The sequence below is a fragment of the Desmodus rotundus genome, chromosome 6 (assembly GCF_022682495.2).
Source record: "Desmodus rotundus isolate HL8 chromosome 6, HLdesRot8A.1, whole genome shotgun sequence".
Taxonomy (NCBI): domain Eukaryota; kingdom Metazoa; phylum Chordata; class Mammalia; order Chiroptera; family Phyllostomidae; genus Desmodus; species Desmodus rotundus.
This window is the reverse complement of record NC_071392.1, coordinates 109,392,175-109,410,473: the sequence shown is the minus strand read 5'-3', so window position 1 is coordinate 109,410,473 and position 18,299 is coordinate 109,392,175. Positions and strand designations below refer to the sequence as shown.

General features: G+C 48.7%; 1 protein-coding gene across 1 annotated transcript in view; it reads left to right on the top strand.

Moving 5' to 3' along the window:
• The window catches only part of DHX35 (DEAH-box helicase 35), a 59,255-nt gene that overhangs the window by 18,674 nt on the left and 22,282 nt on the right, over positions 1–18,299 (top strand). Inside the window, exons 7-13 of the mRNA XM_045194725.2 lie at positions 749–818; positions 2,791–2,850; positions 7,777–7,889; positions 8,807–8,903; positions 9,755–9,913; positions 11,819–12,029; positions 15,145–15,269. Coding sequence (XP_045050660.2) covers positions 749–818; positions 2,791–2,850; positions 7,777–7,889; positions 8,807–8,903; positions 9,755–9,913; positions 11,819–12,029; positions 15,145–15,269 — 835 coding nt within the window. The remainder of the gene's footprint in view (positions 1–748; positions 819–2,790; positions 2,851–7,776; positions 7,890–8,806; positions 8,904–9,754; positions 9,914–11,818; positions 12,030–15,144; positions 15,270–18,299) is intronic.

The following is an 18,299-nucleotide window of genomic DNA, read 5'->3' as shown; positions in this document are numbered from 1 at the left end:
CCACCCCGCCAGGCTTCGAGGTTGTCCTACCCAGGCTCGGGTGTTCCGGGAAAGCATGTCACATTTGGCTCCCTGGTACGCACGCAGCACACCTGTGGTCGTGCGCCCCTTTTTGTTACTGTATTTCCTGCAGCTTAACAATCTTTTAGTGGTTGGGTCTTGTTCCAGTTCATACGTGCTCTGTGGGGTTATATGTTATATAGTATGTATTTTACATATTTAAAATCACATTTTAGATCGTATTGGGATCCAGTCTAGGTGGTAAACTCTTTACGAGAATACTTTAAAAAAAAAATCCTCACCTAAGGATATGTTCATTGATTTTCAGAGAGAGAAGAAGGGGAGGGGAGGGGGAATATCTATGTGAGAGAGGAAACATCCCATATGCACACCCCAACCAGAAATCCAACCCGCAACCTAGGTACGCACCCTGACTGGGAATCGAACCCGTAACCTTTTGGTGCACAGGATGATGCTCCAACCAACTGAGCCACCTGCCACGGCATGGCTGGTAGAACGCTAAAGATAGCAATAAGTACACCATTTTCTTCACCGGGGTATGTTAATGTTACCGTTTGTATTAGCTTAAGAGTTTCTTCCTTTTTGGAGAGGAGTTATGTGGCTTTATTTTAACACAAGGTGATCGCATGGGGGCTAAGCACCCAGTCGTCCCTCTGATGATCTGGGCGGGACTGTGCCGGGTGGGGGTTGTCTGGATGCTCCGTGAACTCCACCTTCTGACTCGCAGTGCCGTCATGCTGGATGAAGCCCATGAGAGGACCTTGTACACAGACATTGCCATCGGCTTGCTGAAGAAGGTATGGCTTCGCCGCCGGGCATCTGTTTTTAGGTTTTTGTTTTGTTTTGTTGCCTGATTAGGAAAATGGAGGAAAAAAATTTTACATCCTCATCCATAACCCAATCCTACTCATTCAGGGAAGACCACTGGTGGGATGTTGGTATGTTCTCTTCTTTAGTGTGTGTGTACATAATCTGTTTGGCACAGCGGGGATTGCATTGTATGTGCTGATTTGTGTCTCGCGTATTTCTCTTAACATCACATCAAGATCATTTTCTGTGTCATGAACTATTCTTTGAAGACATTATTTTTAACGGCTATATAACGGCGTCTCTATCATAAAGTATTTTATTTTTCCCTTACTGTTAGGGTTCCAGGTTTGAAGTATTTTAAATAATGTCACAGTGAGCACCCTTGCAATGAAATCATTGCATTCCTGTTTTTTTTCCTTTTATTTTTTAAAAACACTTTATTATAGAAAGTTTCAAACATGCCCCGGATAAAGAGGGAGTTTATGACCCCAGATACCCATCATTTGGCTTCGATAATTGCAGCTCCTGGCCAATCTTGTTTCAACCTTATCTCCATCCTCTCCCACCTTCCTGCTTTTTTGTGTGTGTGTGTGCTTTCTGATTGTTTCCCTTGGACAAATTCCCGGGCACAGGAGTCTAGAAAGAAACGGCAGAGCAGTGATGAAGCATCAACTCTGGGTCAGACCGCCCGGGTTCAGACTCTTAACTGCCAGGCTCACTCACCTCTACAGTGGGGACAATGGAAGTGTCTCTGTGTGCGCTGGTGCACTTTCCTATACGGTGGCCCTAACCACCTTGGAGTTAAATCGGCTACAGTAGAGTAAAATAAAAAGTTCAGTCCGCAGTCACACCGGCTGCACCGAGTGGCCACTGCACGGGACGGGACCCCTGCGTGTTGAAGAGCCCTTTTGCACAGAGCTGCTGTTCTGTGCCAGAATCTGTTGTGAGGCTAAAATAAGACAATGCAAAACTCGCAGGATGGCTCCTGGCACAGGGTCACCAGTAGACTCTGAGGTACTTTAGTGCAAATTAGAAGAAGGTGCTCCCAGCCAGGGGAGGGGAGGGTGGGCCGACTTCTGACGCCCCAGCCTCCTTAGCCAGCATCGTGGTGTAGTGTGTACACCACACGGCAGTCCCCAGGGACCCCGGCCTAGTACAGAACTTAGTATCTGTGATTTTATCCCTTGGCCGAGGATTCAGACGTCTGATGTGTATGAGGGTCTATCCTCTACTTGCCTTCTGAGGGGCAATATGACGAGAGGGCTCATCTCACTGAATCGCGGCCAGCACTAAACCTCGGTCTTCAAACACAGATCCCTGCCATGTGCCAGATGAGACCGGAATCGCACTGCGCCTGCACAGGGTTGCTGTAGTTCATTTGTCATGTCTCCTGCACTTGTCGGTCTCTGTCTTCTGAGTGCTCTTAATATCTTTTTCCCCTATTTCTGCCTTGGTGTGGCCGTTTATTGCTTGTTTGCTTTTAAAGTACTTTTTTATACTTTATATACGTGTGGAGCAAAAGTAGGTTTACATTTGTTCATATGGGAAATAATGTGACAATTAATAAACAATAACACGAGAATAAACTGTTTCGTGTGCTCACAACTGAAGTCTGCTTTCCCCATCCAGTGTGCATAGATTCTGACCATCCAGAGACCCAGGTTTTGCTTTAAGTAAGTTCAGATTCAATTCTTAAAGCTCCTTTATACTTTACATACACAATTTTAGCTCTTTGTTCTGGAAAATGTTATGTATTTATACAATTAGAAACAACAGTGATAAATCCTATTTTTACCTATGATGTTAGTAATTACCAACTTGTGGTCAGACTTGCTTCATGTGTAAGCTCCCCCTCACCCCCCAAAATACTCACACTAAATTATTGTGATGTAATTTCAGGTACCTGGTCTCACCCACAAATTTTACAGTTATCATTGTTTCATGATGCTTTCTTTTCAGATTCAGAAAAAGCGGGGGGATCTTCGATTGATCGTGGCTTCAGCCACCCTGGATGCGGAGGTGAGAACCTTTCCCCCTCTCTCCCCTGCCCCCGTGAACCCTGGAATCCTTGGCCGTATCTGTGGGAAGTTGCCTCTAGCGAGAGCTCATCTTTGGCAGCATGTCCTCCGGTCCTTATGGGGCCATCCGATGACCTAGATTCCACAGGATCAGAGGGTACTCCTTTTCAGCCTGGGGGTGGACTGTGCCCTGTAATTAACTGAGTTCGTAATACCAACTTGTCTTGTTTCTCAACATACTGTGTTTCTCCTCTCACAGGCAGCTGCTTTTTTACTTTTTTTGTGCTATGAGGCTAGATTTCTTGTATTTATTTATGACTATAGCATTTATTTTTAGAATTTATGTACAATTGAAGTTTTCCCTGTACATATAATAATTCCCATGTTATAATTTTTATGGTTAAGTTTATATTATTCTCTTAACAACTAATATTTTAGTTGAAACAGCAGTTCAACTTCCCAAGTAACTTAGACCTCTTGTTGTCTGTGTGTGTGTGTGTATAAAATAAATAGGTGTGTACAGTTCAGTATGTCCAAGGTTCCAAGGTGCTGAGACGGCCAGGGTGGGAGTTCCTAACTCCAGCTGGCTCGAGGGTGTCCGGAAGCTTTCACAGGAGGGACATCCCACTGGGGCTTGAAAGATGCACAGGAGTTTGTCAGGTGGGCAGGGAGGGAAGGGCATCCTGAGCATGTGCAGAGCACAGGGGTGTGAGACCGTGTGTGCACGGGGTGGGGGGTCCAGTGTAAGGGGGCATCTTACCTGTAGGGCCTAAATGGGGTGATCTGCCTCTGACTCCACATTCGCCAGTGTTACTCGCATTCCAGCCTCGCCCACCCCTTGCTGTCCCTCAGAAAAACCCAGACTTGCTTCTGCTCTGGGAGGGAGCCTCTTTTGAGACCATTCTTCCCTTAGACGTTCTCATAGCTCCACTCACTTCATTCCAGTCTTGGTCAGACATTACCTTCTCAGAGAAGCCTTTCTCCACCCCTCCGTGTAAAATAGTGCCCCAGTTCCTGTGCATCTTCGTATCTGTTTATATTTTTCTGTCTCGCACTTATCACTGCCTAACATCATGCACACATCCAACTGTTTGTTTATTGGGTCTCCCGCCACGAAAAGTGAGCTCCCCAAAGATGGAGACTTTGACAGTCTCCCTCGTGATTTTATCCCTTTGACCCAGAACAGCGTCTGGTGTAGAGTAGGTGCTGTGGGCGGGGTGAATTTTGATTGAATAGGAGACAGTGGGAGGTTAAAACGGAAAGGTTGGTGGGAGTCAGGTGACAGAAGGCCTTACAAGCTGACCAGAGGAGGAAGAGCGCCATCCAGCAGCTGGTCAGGACTGCCGGGAGGGTGTGAGGTATGTGATGTGACCCTCTTTGGGCCCCAGAAAGACACGTTGGTGCTGTGTTGGGGAACAGGAGAGATGTGGACGTGGCAGTCAGGAGGCCAGCTTTATAGCCCAGCTGAGATATGAAGAAGGACTGGCCCCTGGCCCCTGGCCCCCGGCCTCCCTATGGCTTCAGGACCCACACAACCTGGCGGGACTGAAGACTCAGCGTGGCTGAGAGCGGTGGCTCCCGTGTACCCAGGCTGCATCCCCAGACCTTCCCACGGGCTGTGGGAGTCTGCTGTCTCAGGTCTGCCTGTGATGGCTTCGGGGTCAGAGCTCCGTGGGTGCCCTCTTTGATGAGTTCTCGTGCTCTTCACCCCGATACCTGCTGCAATGCTCTTTTGAGGACCACACCAGAACGCTCCTCCTGTCACCTCCCCTGTGGCTTGTTGTACGAAACATCTCTATTTCACCTCTTATCTTTGTCACTCACCTCACCTTTAAAGAATCATTCCCAACAGTTTTTATTGTGTTTGAACACTATCACGTCCAAGTCTTTTCTTAGAATGACTGCGAAGTAATATTTACTGCTCATAATTGCCTTTTATAGTCTTTTGGCGTGACAAAGAGATTTAAAAAAAATAGCTTCTTTCAGTTCTGGCTACAGTAGTTGGGATAGACGGACTGTCTGGAAGTAATTTTTAACTGGAAAAGTGGAATGTGGGAACTCGGCCAGGCCGTGGGAATGCTGTAATGCGGGCATGCGGGACCTCAGTGGTGTTCAGCTGTGCCTTTGATGGGCTCGGGCAGGTCACCCCTTCACCCCTTCCTGGCCCATGCGGGGGAAGGTGAGGTCTGTGTGTGCGGGGGAGGGAGGACCCGGGGGAGGGGTGAGTCAGTGTCGTGGGAGTGAGGGTGTGGGGTGGGTGAGTGTGGATGCATGTGGGGCGCGGTTTACAAGTTCCCATGTGAGAGTAAGAGAGTGAAGAAGAGGAATGGAATGGCCGAAGAGGGGGAGGGAGGGAGGAGTAGGAGTGGGCGTGGGAGTGGGGAAGGGTGTGGCTTAGGTAGCATTTGATGGAGAGGTCCAGGGGTGTCAGAACCTATCCCTGGACCCCCAGCGGCTGGACCTGTGGGTGACAGACTAACTCTAAGCCCTACTGCCTGGAGGGACAGGTGACGCCACCTGCTCTGGACTTGCCCAGGGCCCCAGGGCCTCAGCAGACTGCGGCTGGGAGGCAGAGGCAGCAGAGTATGCCAGGGGCCGGCCCGTGGTTGCCTTCTTCGGTGCAGCTGCTTTGTTACTGTGAGCCGCATTAAGCAAGCAGTTACGGAAAACATGACCGGGTATAATTACGAAGTGTTTACTGACCATTGTATCATACTGTTGTCTTCCTTTTTTCATTTGCTTCTATCCACGTGCCAGAACACAGGACTGCTGACAACTCCCAGTGTTTTTGTCATAGGTCCAGCTCCTTGGGAGGAAACTGGTGTCTCTTTCCAGATTCCTAGGGAAGGAATTTGGGGTTGGCTGGGGTCAGGTTCTCGCTGGGGACCACCTGCACGGGCAAGGCAGACGTGTGGGCCCATACGGGGTGCATGTGTTGTAGGCCTGGCTGCTGGGAGCCCACTGCTCTGCGTCAGGGGAGGAAGCTGTGGCAGACGGGGGGACAGCCCAGCGTGTCCACATCACTCACATCCTGGGTCATAGGCTGTCCTCTTCCTTTATGTCATTTTGTGTTTCTTACGTGTCAGTGTGACCCCGCCTCTCTCAATCCTGACTTAGCTCTCCTTTTCCAGGTGGACCCATTTCACTATTCCAGTCCCTTCATTCTGCCTCAAAGTGTTTGCACTGTTGATACTGTACTTATTTGCTTTCTAGCCTGTAGTTTTCTGTGCGTATTTTATATTTCCAAATAGAGATAAAAGACAAAGATCTTAAGGATTAGGATCTTATGTCTTCTCAGTTAGTACTGAATGTTGTGTCTCCAAAGAGTGACACTCCGTGTTAGCTCTTCAACACGTGTGTTCCTGAGCAGCGAAGGGGCAGCCGTCCGCCCCACCGGCACTGTCGAGGCATCAGCTCCCTCCCTGTTCTGCTGGCCTTTTTGGTCCAACGAGCCTGCCTGTCGAGCCTTCCTAAAAACCCTCCTCTTCCACCCGCAGCTTCTGGAGCCCTCTGTCCCCTGTCTGCGGCCTCCCTGATGGCCTCCCCTCAGACTGCTTTGCTGGCTGCTCCTCCTCCTCCAGGCTGCCCACCTCCTTTGTGCTTGAGGCCGTCTTGACTTGTGCGCGTGCACTAAGCCTGAGCTGCCAGCTGCTGGCTAGTCGCAGAGCATTGAAACTCGTAGACCTGTGACTGCTACCAACCTGTGACTCTCAGCTCCTCAGTGGCAGTCCCTTTCTCAGTGTGACACTCATTCAGGCCCAGAACGTCCATTGCTTGGGGGCCTGGCTGAGGGAGAAGTAACTTCATCCTCTGCAGCGAACCTGGGCGGCTGCTCACACCCCCCGATTGCCAGGTCCCATCAGTCATGACCTCAGGAATGCTTTGCTTTCCCACCGCCCTGCCCGCCCCACCCGAGTGCAAACTTTCATTCTCCCGCCTCTGAGCTGGTACAGCACCTTCCTTAATTAGTCTGTTGGCCTCCAGTCTCTCATCACAGCTGCCCTTCTCCACAGTGGCCCCAGAGCCAGGCACCCAGGGCACAGGTCTGACAGTGTGACCGTCCCACTGCCCTGGCCTTGCTGCTCTCATGAAGTGTCCTGCAGCATGGCATCGGGTCCCCTTTGGAGTGATGACAGTCACTTACTATGTACTCGTACTAGATCGCGCTTTATTGGAACCGCACAACGGTCTTGCAGGGTAGGTAGCCGTCTGTTCATTTTGCAGACAAGAGGCTAACTCAGAGCCGAGGCTGGTCTTCCCTAGACCCTGGACTCCCCCTGTCAGGGGCCCCTTTACATCTTAGTCTCCATCTGCTGTCATCCTGGAGAGGGGTGCCTTTTCCCCTTCCTGGTCGTCCGTTAAGGCTTAGCCATGGAGCCTGCCCCCCGTGCTGCCTTCCCTGAGAGCTGTCACTGACCTGCCGTTCTCTCCAGCTGTGACTTGCAGCTCTCTCTGGTCATTTAGTCATTCTGCCTTGGTGTACATTGTGGTGGGTTCTCTGCAAGTGAACCGGGTCTTTGCTTTCCGGCTCCGAACCACACGTCACCCTGCTTTAGCCTCTGTTTCACCTGAATCACACCTTTTGACAAGTTTTTCAGTTAAATGAGATACAGGGGGTAGGATAAGATAATACCAAAGCTGCATGTTAACTTAACATGTATCAGTGAATACAGCTTTGAAATCTAACCTTCCTTATTTTATCAAACCCTAGTAAAGAGCCTGCCATGGAAGTGTGATTCCTCCCAGTTGCAATAATAAAAATGGTTTTTAATAACTATTTTGCAACCCAAGGTATTTATTATAGGTCTTCAATTCCTACTGTACCCCGTAGTCTGCCAGTTTCGTATCAGGTTCTTTCTGTCCCTGAGTTACTATGAACCATTTTTTTAGAGGAATGAAGAACTGATTTTTTTTTTTTTTTTTTTAGAAATTTCGAGATTTCTTTAATCAGAATGAAACCAGTGACCCCGCCAGGGATACGTGTGTGATCCTTACAGTGGAAGGGCGAACATTTCCAGTGGACATCTTCTATCTACAAAGGTTTGATGATTCTTGTGTTTAATGATGGTGATGAGAAAGCTGGGCCTGTATTGCAGAAGGAGAAGCAACTGCATGTTTTCCAGGGGCAATGTGCCAGGCTGGTGAGGAGGGGCATCCTCTGTGTCTTCTGTCATTGATACGATGCGCTGGAACCTTGCCCAGTGTCACTGCCGAAGTTTAACTTTTGACACTGATGTGCACATTTCTGTGACGCTGTGGCCAGCAGCTCAGTGGGAAAAAGCCAAGTGTTAACACGGTTGAGGGAAGGAGGGGTCAGTAGTTTTCAGAACTTGGGTTTGTAAGTAAGACTGTTGTCAGTGGGGGTGGTATTGGCGATTTGAATCCTTTGGTTCTCTCTTCTGGTTCTCAGCTCTCTACATCCTAGCTAGGAGGCCTGGTTGATGTTTTTGGGAGGAGCCCTTTTGACTAATTCCTCCCCCGAGTCACTAGACAGATGAAGACAGGACTGATAAACGCAGAAAGTTGTGGGCTTGACTTCTGAGTCGTTCTGGTTGGATAGCACCCCCGTTGGCTCCATCTTCCCCCTCACGTGCTCCCCGTGGACAGAGGGGCACGTGGACAGGGTGTGGGGTTTGGCCCTGGGGACAGCCCCGTTTTCACTGGCCAGGCAGCTCTGCATGCTGAAGATAGCACATTGGTGTGTGTGGGGGTCTGTTGTTTTTATTCCTTTACAAACAAAGCAAAAAATCATAGCTGAAATGTGATTTTGAATCATTTTTAAATGCTGTATTTAATAAAAGAAGAGAGTGGATACTTTTTTAATTTAGTCACCCGCTGATTACTGCTGGGCAGGCCCATACTAACTTCCATGAGATTCTGCTGCCCGATTACCAGGGTAATTGATCTGTAACTAGTGTGTATGTTCTGGTGATGACTTTATCTCATATATCTTTCAGTCCTGTTCCAGATTATATCAAGTCAACCGTAGAAACCGTGATGAAAATTCACCAGACAGAGGGAGATGGAGACATACTAGCATTTCTTACTGGTCAGGTAATTCCACTGGACCTGTGTTCTGTAGTGAACAGACATGCTAAGGCAGCATCAAAATGAATACAGAGGCCTGTTACTTTGCTTAGCCATTTATTTCATGGTTTATTGTATTTTGTGGTTACTTTATTGCAAAAAGAGAAATTGTTTGGTTTGATGTCATTCATCTACTGACTACATTGTTAGGGAGTCCCTAACTCCTGCCTGTTCTGTCTGCAGACGGTCAAAGGTAATGTCAGTTTATTAGCAGATTCCAAAGTGTATTACGCACTTCATTCAACAGGCTGTTTTGCTTACTAAAATTGAATATCGCGCTGGGTGCATTTTGTGTATGCACGCTGTTGCTGCTTGCCTCGTCCCCAGTGTCAGCTTGACAGCTGGTGCTGAGGGTGCCAAGTGGGCCCAGCACTGGAAGGACAGCTGCACAAGGCCAAGTGCTCACTCAGGGCTGCAACACTGTTCAGAACGACCCTCTGGCTACCGTCTTGTCCACTGTTGACCGTTTTCCATGGTCAGTATATGCCATGACTTGTTCATACGTGTGCAGTGCTTCGTCTCAGTGCCCGACAGTTGAGTTAAACAGTCGTCGTTTTTGTTTATTAGGGGCTCTTCTGGTTAGTGCAGATGGACTAGATTTCTCTAAGTAATCCGACCGTTGCAAGTTTTCACCCCCCTGGCGCCGTCGTGCGGTAGCACTTGATTACATACCAGCCCCGAGTGAAATGTGGTCACCGAAAGTCCCGAGTCCGACCACGGTTACAATCCTGATCCGCATGCTCATTTCCTTCGCCTGAAGCAGGGACGGGCCTCAGATTGACCGTGGTTTCTTTGGTTCCTGGTCCGATGTCTTTTAGGAGGAGGTAGAAACCGTCGTGTCTTCGCTGATCGAGCAGGCCCGAGCTCTGGGTCGGACGGGGATGAAGAGACACCTCCGGGTCCTCCCTATGTATGCCGGGCTGCCTTCCTTTGAGCAAATGAAAGTCTTTGAGAGGGTGTCACACAGTGTCCGGAAGGTGAGGCCGACCTGACGACCAAGGGCGTTTACGACATCTGCAGTCATTTCGGTGCCCCTCTCCTGTGCCCGGGGAAGATTTTTTTTTTGATTGGAATGGAACTTGGTATACAGGCAGGTTTCTTTAAGAATTTTAGGTCCATGTTTCTGTGCGCTAGGTCTGAAAGCACACAATAAATAATGTGTTGGAGAGGAGCCTGCAGAAGTGCCACCCTGACAGTGGTTATCAGAGCGGGTGACTTCTCTGGGCTCTTTCCTGCTGCCTAATGTTTTCCCGTGACACAACACTACTTTGGCTTGACCGTGTTGGTGGATTGTGATTAATTGGGAACAATAAATCTGTTACCGTAAGTGTTTTCCTAAACCATTTGTTTGAAGCATCATTTTGCCTGTAGAGCCAAGTTTAAGTCAATTAATTCAAGGTGTGGCTTGAAAATATTTAGTATTGAAATTGGGGTGTGTAAGGGTGTGGTGGGAAGCTCGGTTTGAAGGAGCCAGCAGGCAGCCAGTCTGCTTCCCGCTCACCTTCCCCCTGGGCCTTACTCCCCTTTCCCTTCCATTGGGTGAGGAAGGCCCAGAACTGGCCCGAAGTTGGCTTACAGGAGCTATTTATCAGCAAGTGGCAGAGAATATAGTAGCTGAGTGATGGTCGGATGCTGTGTTCCCAGTTCCGACCACTTGGAAGAGGGTGCTCTCAGCTGCCCGGCTACCAGGATAGAGCAACCTGAGTCTGCCCAGGGAAACATGAACTGTGGCCACCCAGTCAGGAGGCCTGGGTTCTGTGCCTGAGTTACTCAGCCTCAAGGCCAGGTGTTCTCAGCCATAAAATATAAAAAATAATGACTGTTAGATGGATGATTTTATAGCACAAAATCTTACATGTCTCCACATAAAAATGGCAGGAAGATTTTTATGAAAGGATCAATGAAAAGGTGTCTTTAAAAGCGCTAAGTGCCATCTATACTCGTCCCTGCTGCTTCAAATTCTCCAGGGGCAACCCCAGTGCACTTGGAGTAAAATGCAGACACCCCACGGTGGCCCAGAGGCTGCGCACGGCCTTTCTCTGCCTCCCTCCGAACTTGTCTTGTACTTACTCTGGGTTCTGCCTGTACTGGCCGTTTCTCCTTTCTTTCAGCTGTTTGTTCTGCCTGGATCTCTGTAGGACTGGCTGCCTGCTGTTACTCAGGTCTCAGCTCAGAGTCATCTTTTAGGCTGGCTTTCCCTGGCCATCCAATCTAACAAAGCACACCCCATTATTACAATGTATAATGAACACCTTAAATACTGTGTGGTGTTATATTCTTACTCTGTTGTGTTTTCCTCACCATATTCGTCACTCTCTGAAATTAACTACCTGTTTATGTTCATTACTTATTTGCCCAAACACTCACGCTAGACTCTGGGAGAGCAGGGGTCTTCTCTTCTTGTTCATTGTGCATCCCCAGCACTGTGAACAGTGCCTGGCAGAGCACAGACGCTCAGAAATAGCTAGAATGTGAGTGGATAAATGAATGTACATGCACAGGGTGGTGATTTACTTCCGTTGTGCAAAAGGCAAAAACTAACATTTGTTGAGTATTTACCGGGGGGCAAGTACCAGGCTCTAAACACTTTATGTGTATTTCATACTTAACCCCCCCAACCCTGGGAGGGGGGTGAATATTATGTTGATGAGGAAGCATGCTCAGATGAGTTAACTTGTCCAAATTCCCACGGTCTGGGAGACTTCAAACCCAGGGCACCCTGACCCTAAAATTCATGTTCTTTCCAGTATACCACACTGCCTCTTAAAGGTTCTGCCATGTCAGAAGTATCTTTCCATCTTTTAGGATTTTGAATAGTTTATTAAAAGTGAAAGAAACCAAATAACTTTTAGTGTTAACTCTCCTTTCTGTGGGGAACCTAGGTGATAGTGGCCACCAACGTGGCAGAAACCTCCATCACAGTCAGCGGCATTGTGTATGTGATCGACTGTGGCTTCGTGAAACTCCGGGCCTACAACCCCAGGACAGCCATTGAGTGCTTGGTGGTGGTCCCAGTGTCCCAGGCATCGGCCAACCAGCGAGCAGGACGTGCTGGCCGCAACCGCTCGGGAAAGTGCTATCGCCTTTACACAGGTTAGTGTGGCTTTCGTGAAGGGTGTTTGGTTTTCTCAGCCAGCCTGGGCCCTGGAGAGTGTTATATTTACCCTCCATGGGCAGGGCTTCACGGCAGACCCAGACCCCCCTCACGTGTCCCTCTGTAACCTGGCCCCCACCACCTTCCTCACCCTAAATGTAGCGCTTCCTCGCTACTGCTCCCTATTGGCCGAAGCTGGCCGTGAGTCACCAATTATTTGCCATCCCTGTTCTAACCTACTGTTTGGGCTTAGGCCTCTCTTTAGCCATGTGACCCGATAGCTTAGGCCGTGTGTCTCAGGTCCTGTCTCTTTTACCTTCCTCGTAACTTAATGTGCTGCTTTCTCGTTCTGGGATCCCTGAATCCTGTGGGGCCAGAGCATCCGCCTCCACCTCTGGTCAGAGCATCTCTGCAGGGCTCTGGCAAGGTCTGTCCTGAGAGTCACTGATAGAAAGCAAGTAGTTGGCCACTGCTGCTCTGTGCCATGTACCCTGCTGGGTTCTGAAGGAGCGGGACAAATCCCATCAGGACTGTCCTGGCCCATGAGGAGCCCTCCGTCCAGCTGGAACACAGCCTTCCCGACAGACAGTGATGCCCCAGAGCTGCTCTTCCTCTGTTCTTCCTGCGTGAGGGACGGCCCTGTGACTTCCCTCCTTTGTCCAGGCTTCGTTTTCACATCATTTCAAATTCCCTCCTCTGTCCCATCTCCAGGGACAGTCACTTACCAGGTCCGGGGGGTTTATTTTTATTTTTATCATTTATCTCTTTCCTTCTGGTTACCATTGCCTTTGTTCCATCCTCAACATCATCCTTTCTTTTGGCAAATGTTTACAGAGCACCTGCTGTGCGCCAGGTGCGGTGCCAGGGTTTGGAGCTCTAGGGCGAGGTGAGCCGTGGTCTTTGGCTGCGCGTGGTCACTGACAGCCTGTGGGTGGAGGCAGACCCACACACAGGTTGGCATATTGTGGTGTGATAGGGTTGCTATAAAGAAATGAGCCGTGGAAGCAGAGAGCAGGGAGTTCCTGTTGGGGAGGGCTTCACAATCGAGTGTCTGGGCCCGATCTTACCGGCAGCCTAGCAGTGTCCAGGAGGGTTACTAGTGGAGATTAGATTCAGCACACCGGGCAGAGGCAGTGGAATGCACAGGTACGTGAGAGGGAGGGAGGGGATAAGGAGGACTCACGGGAAGGAGGGAAAAGCAGAACCTGAGGCCACGGAAGGCGCTAAGAAGGAGTGATTGGAGTGGACAGGGGAGAACCGAGGTGGTAAAGAGGTGTCCTGAAATTCAGGGGAAGAGAAAGTTCCCCTGAAAGAGAAGTTTTTAGTGGAGATGCAGTTGGGGAGGGCCCTTCGACAGTCAGGTGCGTTAGATCCAGCCCCTAGGCTTTCTGGGCTGACCTGTTTCTGGATGAACCTGCAGTGGGCACAGCTCTGTGCACAGTGCTACCTTCTCTGAAACCCTTCGAAGTTCTCAGAACCTCTATGGCTTTTTCCCGCTTATCTTCTCCTGCTCTCTGCCTCCTCCGCCCCCGCGCTGCGTCACAGCTGAAGCACACTCTTCCTGGACACACCTGCTGTTTTCCCACACCCAGCCCTCACGCCTCTGATGCCCTTCCCTGAGCTGTTTCCTCTGCCCAGCGTGTTCTCCTTATTGTTCAAGTCCTTTCTCAAGTGGCACCTCCCAAATTAAGCAACCACAGGTGTCTTCTTCTGATGGCTGGGCTCCTTCCTTCCCTCAGTGTCACTTTCCCTTTGGTTGGACAGCTCACTGGGACCTGGTCTCCGAGGTCACCATTTCTGATCTTGTCCCAGCCGCCTTCATGTCATTGAAGCTCCTCTAAGCCATTGGCCTGTGGCACCTACAGCTCGTAGCCCATACTCCACGCACTGGAGTCCTCAGTGGAGTCTAGTTGAGTGTCACTGAACTCTGAGGAAGCACTTACTCCTGTAAGTGTCCTCTCAGTGGGGTTGTCCTCTTACCTGGCAGCTTTGCTTCTCCCTTGGTCAGCACCGTAATGGGAAATGTGGTGATGCTACCAAAAAACTGCTCCCCAAATGCTCTTGAAGGGCAACGGCAGTATCCCATTTGGAACTTCCTGCTGTTGCCCGGTATCCAGAATCTTCCAGTTAGACCCTTGCATTTGGCAATTTGTGTCCCACGCCACAGAGTTCTGGTCGGCTGTTCTCTCAGAGAAGACCTGTCCGAAGTTCTTCAGTGACAGTGCTGTTTGGTTTGCTTTTTCTCTAGTTCGCTGCAGCTCAGCGATCTAAGTGGAAGTTGGCCACCCTTGTGTGAAGGAGGTGTGCACAGCTAAAATGTGACTGACGTGGGGGGCTTTTGTGGGTGGAGCATTCTCTGTATGACCCATAAGCTTTCTGAATACGTACAGAATGGATTTATTCTCTTCCTCCTCCTTTTTCCCCACCCATTTCGTCCTGCTTTTATAAGAAGACCTCCCAACGTCTCTCTCCTTCCCGCCCTGTTCTCCTGCCCCTCCCATCCTGGCGCGACTGTGCCTTGTCTTTTTTGCTGTGAGAAGTCACCTTTTGTTCCTGGTGGTGCATGTCAGCATTCCTGAGTCTCTTTGGGACAGCCTCTGGGTTCTGAGGTGGCACGTGTGCCTGGCTCATTGACTTCAAAAGGTGGATTTGGACACGTTTTGCTCTCTGTAAGTTTTGGTCACTTGTTATATTCTGGTTACTGTTTTGGTAGTTTATTTTGAAATTGTTCTTTGCTTATTTGTACTGCTCTTGCCTTTTGGACTTACTTTATCCCAAGAGGAGGTAATGGTAACTGGGCACCAGTAGTGATTCAGCAAATACTTGTTGCTTTGATTTATAATTTTGCTGATAAAAAACACATGAAAAAAAAAGCATCCTAAAGTAAAAGGACAAACTTTCATAAAGATACATTGTTATAAAGATATAAATTGCTAAAGTAGTTTTTAGGTACAGTGGTATTTCTTAAACCTGATACAACTTTATATGTAATCATATCATCCGATCCTGGAACCCTAGAGCCTCTTGTTAGAGAAGGAGAAGTGTCCTTTTGTCATAAGGATCGCATTTGACTGTGACATGTGACCCCAGGCAGTTCTGACTTCCTATCCTCAGAGGAAGCCTTTGACCAGCTGCCTCAGTCCACCGTTCCTGAGATGCAGCGGAGCAACTTGGCACCTGTCATCCTGCAGCTGAAGGCGCTGGGAATTGACAACGTCCTCAGGTTCCACTTCATGTCCGTAAGTCCGGGGCCCCAGGGAGGCCGGGGTGCTCCAGGGGAATCCAGGACTTATTATGGAGCATGTCACCTTGCTTTTTCCCTTTCTTTCCCACCTAGCACCTGTGTTGTATGCCTGCTTTGTACTGGGTGCTGTGCAGGGCATAGGGGGACTACCGCTAGGTCAGGTAGACACAGTTCCTGTTCTTGCCTGCTGGGAAGAGAGACAGGTAATGGGTAATGCCGGTACGTGTGCCCGGGGCTGGGAGAGACAGGGGCAGGGCCCCCCGTCCAGTTAGTCGTGCCCGAGGTGAGACGTGGAACTCATGCGGGATTTCACTGGGTCAGGACAGCGGAGGGGAGGTCCAGACAGTGAGTACGTTTGTAGGCCTGCAGGAGAGAGCATCACACTTGGGGGAGCCCTGTGGCTTTGGGAGAGCTGCGGGGAAGGTTCTTGGGGCGGGCTGTGTTTCTGCTTACTTTTAGGGCAGGTTTCCAGGGCCACAGTCGCTTTGTAGGTCCTTGACACGTGGCCAGGTTGCTTTACAGGGGTGAACTCCGGCAGCGCGGGAAGGCCCCGCGCGTTGTGCCCCCGTCACGTCGTGTTATTTTCTGGTAGAGTTTTGCTAATTCGATTGATGGTGGGAGGGAGAAAGGAAGGTAGGAAAAATACCATCTATACCTTATTATTTTGATTTTTCGTAAGATAGTTTTTTAAAAAAGTTTATTGTCCACTTTATACTTTTGCATTGTTAAGCCATTTATCTGTTAGAATTGGTGTTTATTAGTGATTTTCAAGAGTCCTTTAATTATGAACGTCATTAATCTTTGTCTACAGTATTTCTTGCACATAGTTTTTCTGGGTATTTATATTCTACTGTTTTTAAATTTATTATTATTTTTTAATGCGCAGGCATCCACATTCCCACAGTAAAGTTGTTCTGTCTTTGCCTCTGTGGCTTGTTATTCTTGTGCTTATGAAGCACTTCCTTGTATCTAGGTCAGTCAGTTAATAAATACTCACTTTTTTTCTTCTCGAATTTTTATGATTTAAAGACGTGCATCTTAGCTTCGGTCTATCCCAGCTGTACTGGTAAAGGGTGTGGCAGGTCCTGCGTTCTTGGATAACCAAGTCCCTAATGTCCCCTGTGTCATGGCAGACTAGGCAGGTGAAGGAATAGAAAAATAGCACCCCACCCAAAGCAAACAACTGTGGGTTTATTGTAAGTATGGAGAAAACATATCCTTCGTTTATTGGTGTGTAAGAGAAGCAATTATAAAGAAAAGATGAACAGTAAATGCAAATTAAAAGCTTATGAAAAACCCCGAATTGGCAGGCGGTGGCGTGGAGAGGGGCCTGGTTAAGGGAAAACATAATGGCAGCAGTGACAGATCAGCATGTCCGTGTCTGAAGGGTTTGCAGACATCACTTAGAATAAACCTAATGAGCACTGAAGAGAAAGCTCAAGGAAAGGAAATGTCAGAACATACTCGGCTTTTCTAGAACAGGGAGAAGTGCAAACTGAAGCGGAGTGCCGCTGTAATTCAGTCAGCAAACGAAAAGAGAAAGGATGAAATGCAGAGCCGCCGGTTTGGGAAGCTGGGTTCACACTCTGGGCCAGTCCTCGTGGAGGCCTTGCCGACATGCCCGGCGCTGCTTCTCAGGGAAGTTTCTCCTGAAGAAGTAATTCAGAAGAAGACCAAAGATGTCCATGCGATAATGTTTATAGCATCCCTTTTTATTAGATTAAAAATATCAGTAATGAAAACCATAAACATTGGGCAACTGAAAAATGAGGAGAATACATGCAAATTTATCTTCATTTAGTCCCTTCCCGTTATTTCCCCCTGAAATGGTGTTTTTCACAATTGAAATCACAGGATACACGCAATTTTGTGTATTTTGCAATGCTAATTACAGTAGCAAAGAACTGAAAACATTTGCCCAGTGGTAAGAAGATGGCTTATTTTATAGAATAAGTATGACCATGTTGGAAGGTTAGCTAGCTATCCCAAGCAGTCACTGAAGTTCCTGTGGGTACAAGAAATAATGAAAACGGAAAACCATACAGTGAGGAAAATGAGCTAGAATTCTACACACCCAGTCCTCTCAGCCGTGTTAAGCAGTGTTTGTGTACGGTCCTGAGTCCGACGAGGCCGCAGAGAAATGCTGGCGGCCGCAGTGGATGCGGGTTTAGGTGAAAATACCAAGGCTGTGATTTGTGGGGTCAGGGGAGGGGTTTGGTTTTGTCGATTGATGGCAAATTCAAAGAGCAGAATTAACGGGGGACTTGGTGCTCGACTGGAAATAGGGTCAAGCGTGGAAAGGAGTCGGAGACACCTTGTTAGTTGTGTCTGTAAGTATTCAGACCCTGGTTCGGTGCTTTGCCGTTCCTGCTGTCACACCTCCCGTGACCTCAGGGTAAAAGATCCCCAGAGGGTTCGCACTCCTCCACGCAGGTACAGTGCATTTTGCCTCTTTTGTGAAGTCGGGTGTCAGAGGCACTGAGGAAGGGCTAATGAATCAGTTCCACGATTTAGTCAGCCCCGGTTTGATCAGTAAGTTCCCTCTGTGTGGTGAATTATGTCTAGTGTGTGTGTGCAGTCATCACAGCCACTAAAAGTACAGTTTTGTTCCTTGGCTGTCGGTGGGTGGGGGAGAGTGAAAAAAATGCGGCCAGAGTTCAGTTTCCAGCTTTGCCACGAGCTGCTTACCTGACTGTGTTCAGTGTCTTTTACTTACTGTTACTCACCGTCTCCAACACTGAACTAAAACAGTGTGGTACTTAAAATGTTTGTCATGTGGATGCATTTAGGAAAAAAGCCATGCAATTTGCAAAGTACTACAATTTTATTATCTGGCTTATTATAAACAAAACAATTGAGCAGAAAATGGTAGTGGTGCTTGGCAGTAGTAGATGCTCAGGAGAGATTTGTGGAAGGAAGGGAGGAGGGAAGGGTCTAGAGAAAGAGACCCAAAGTCCCGATATCAGCTTTGCTTAACTTCCGATTACCTAGCATTCTCCGTTGTTTTCAGGAGCTCAGATTCACC